Genomic DNA, 2528 nt, shown 5'->3' on the forward strand with positions numbered 1-2528 from the left:
TTAATTCCTGTTGAGAGAGATTAAGCAATGAGAATACTTAGATACAAATGAGAACTAGAGAGCAAGAAATGGGAGAAATGACCACTAAAACAGAGAAAAATAATAGCTAGAGCTTTAACCGTGCTTGAAACTATTTCACCATGTGCATGACATAGGTACAAACTTTGAAGTGCCCTGTTTTCTCATGACCTGTAGTAGATGATGCACTATTATTAGGGAGATGTGCATGAAATCTCCCTGACTCAGCAAAGTAAAATACTTAGTATTTCTGTTTAACTTATGCTGGTCACATTTTCTAAAACTCAAACCATAAAGAAATTCAAAAAGGTCATTCAACTCAAACCATAAAGAAGTTCCAGGTGTAAATATTTCTGCCAGCTGAGCTATGTCTTTCTTTGCATAATTTTCTGCAAACAGCATACTGAAAAAATTAATGGAATTGTTTCCTAATTCTACGAACATGAAAACAATTAAATGAGCAATAGTAGGGTAGAAATACTTGCCTGTTTAATCCTTGAGTAGATATATATTGTTAGATACTCCAAACATATGTACGTCAGTTTAGATTTTCATTCATATACGTGTTTGAGTTTTAGGCCGTTTGGTCCTAGAAGTACCAGTGCGTATGAGTCGTGGAGTCTTTGTAATCAGCTATATAAAGGAGAAAATCTACAGGGAAGCCGTGGCGGAGGGGAAAAAAAGATCAATCTGGCGTGTGTGCATGTCGCAAATTTCGAGCTAGTTTTAGCTGTAGGCCGTCGTGTGTTTTGCTTCTAAACAAATTAGCTTCCGGACGTATTTCGGCCGCTTCGTCCTCGTTGTTCCCGGGCGTGCTGCGTCGTCAAGATCGAAGCTGCACCAACAGATATAACATCTTCCCGTAAAAAATAAATAGATATAACATCTTTCACATCCCCTCTACTGCAATATTTTGTGTCAGAAAGAAAGAGATCAGGATGACAGATAGGTGACAGCATATTACAACAATAGAATCTACTGGTATTATGATAATACTGGGATGGATTGTAAATCACCAGAGAGAAAAAAGAGGCACTTATCGTGCAACCCAAGAGGTAACTCATCTAAAAACATGTTGCCCATCCAAAACCGGTGCCCGATTCTCCTCCACAGGCTGTTGGGCTTGATGGCCGGACCGGGAATATATGATTTCAATTGCCTGGCAGAGAAGGAACATGATCAAGGTGCTCTGATTTAGGTATTATAGGTTCAAAGTTGTTAGTGTTGCATTACACTAATAGTGAATTTGGGTACTTTTAAATACATCATTATGTTGCTGCAATTAAGAATGTAAATGCCTTTCATTTCTTGTATTATTAATGCAGGAAGAAATGTTGCAGAAGCAAAAGGAACCCATAGAGGAGGGTGAAGTACCTTTAATAGAGCAACAGATTTGCGAGCATGTGCTTGGTAAGGCATATGGTTACATCAGAGGTAGGGGTCATGGACCAAAACCAAATAGAAGGGCTTACTCAAGCGCATCAAGCTCAACTCAGCATGTAGTGGAAGAATTGGCCTCTACAAAGGAGATTGTTGCTACACAACAAACTCAAATTGAGGCTCAACAATCTCAACTTGAAGCTCAACAGAAGAAGATCGATTGGCTACAAAGTGTCGTGTCTAACTTAGTTGGCATTTCACCTCCTATGGACGGCACTACTGCAACAGGGCTACGTTTCACAACTGAGCGGCCAATGCCATCTGACGGAATAGGTATGCAACACATCAATCTCAACTATTTTTGTCACTTTTATTCACTGAAAATATATGTAGCATATTGCTTTTGTTAAAGCATTCCAATTTCTGACACAGGTTCGCTGATGTCTAACACTGTACAAAGGATGTCAAGTTTTCCAAGATCATTTGCAAGGTAATGTTATTTTTCCCATGCTCTGGTACTTTAGATGATGCCTCCTACACCTGCAGCTTGCTTAGATATAACAGTGTACTTGGTATCAAGATCTTCTAATCACGATAGTTCTTGCTAATAATTCTGTAACGGAAAATAAAGATACTCATCATGAATATATGGACTTACAAATTCCAATGTATAGCTAGTAATACATGTATACATTTTCAACAGTCATTTGAGGCCAGGATATAGACCTACTCCAACTTCTTCTTCTGATGGAAATGGTATGATCAGTTTGCCTCTGCTTCAAACAATCAAAATACTATGTGATTTGGCAAATTTCTTCATGATCTTAATCTTGATGGTCCAAATTTGTGAATCACAGGCTCTCTGGTGTCGGATGGAGGGTCTAGGTATTCATGATCAGTGCTACCTTCATTTTATGTTGGTTAGTTGCCTTTGTCTACCATCCTTTTCATTTTTCTACTGACATACACAAAGCAATTATAGATTTGGTGGAAAACCAGTAGCTAACGGCAAGTTGATGATTTTCGAGGATCCTTTATAGATTTCTTGTGTTCTCGGTCGTGGCTGATTGTAGATTTTTGTGGTGAAACTTTGGCTGCTGACATGATGGTATTGTGGTTTAGAGACACCA

General features: G+C 38.6%; 1 protein-coding gene across 1 annotated transcript; it reads left to right on the forward strand.

Annotated features, from left to right (window-relative positions):
- Positions 1-1392: 1392 nt before the first annotated feature.
- On the forward strand, positions 1393-2517 carry LOC123176823 (uncharacterized). Its single transcript, XM_044590863.1, has 3 exons — positions 1393-1731; positions 1831-1888; positions 2102-2517. Exons 1-3 carry the CDS (start codon positions 1665-1667, stop codon positions 2358-2360), a joined length of 384 nt encoding a protein of 127 aa, XP_044446798.1. The 5' UTR covers positions 1393-1664; the 3' UTR covers positions 2361-2517.
- Positions 2518-2528: the final 11 nt, after the last annotated feature.

The sequence above is a fragment of the Triticum aestivum genome, unplaced genomic scaffold (genome assembly GCF_018294505.1).
Source record: "Triticum aestivum cultivar Chinese Spring unplaced genomic scaffold, IWGSC CS RefSeq v2.1 scaffold219497, whole genome shotgun sequence".
Classification (NCBI taxonomy): domain Eukaryota; kingdom Viridiplantae; phylum Streptophyta; class Magnoliopsida; order Poales; family Poaceae; genus Triticum; species Triticum aestivum.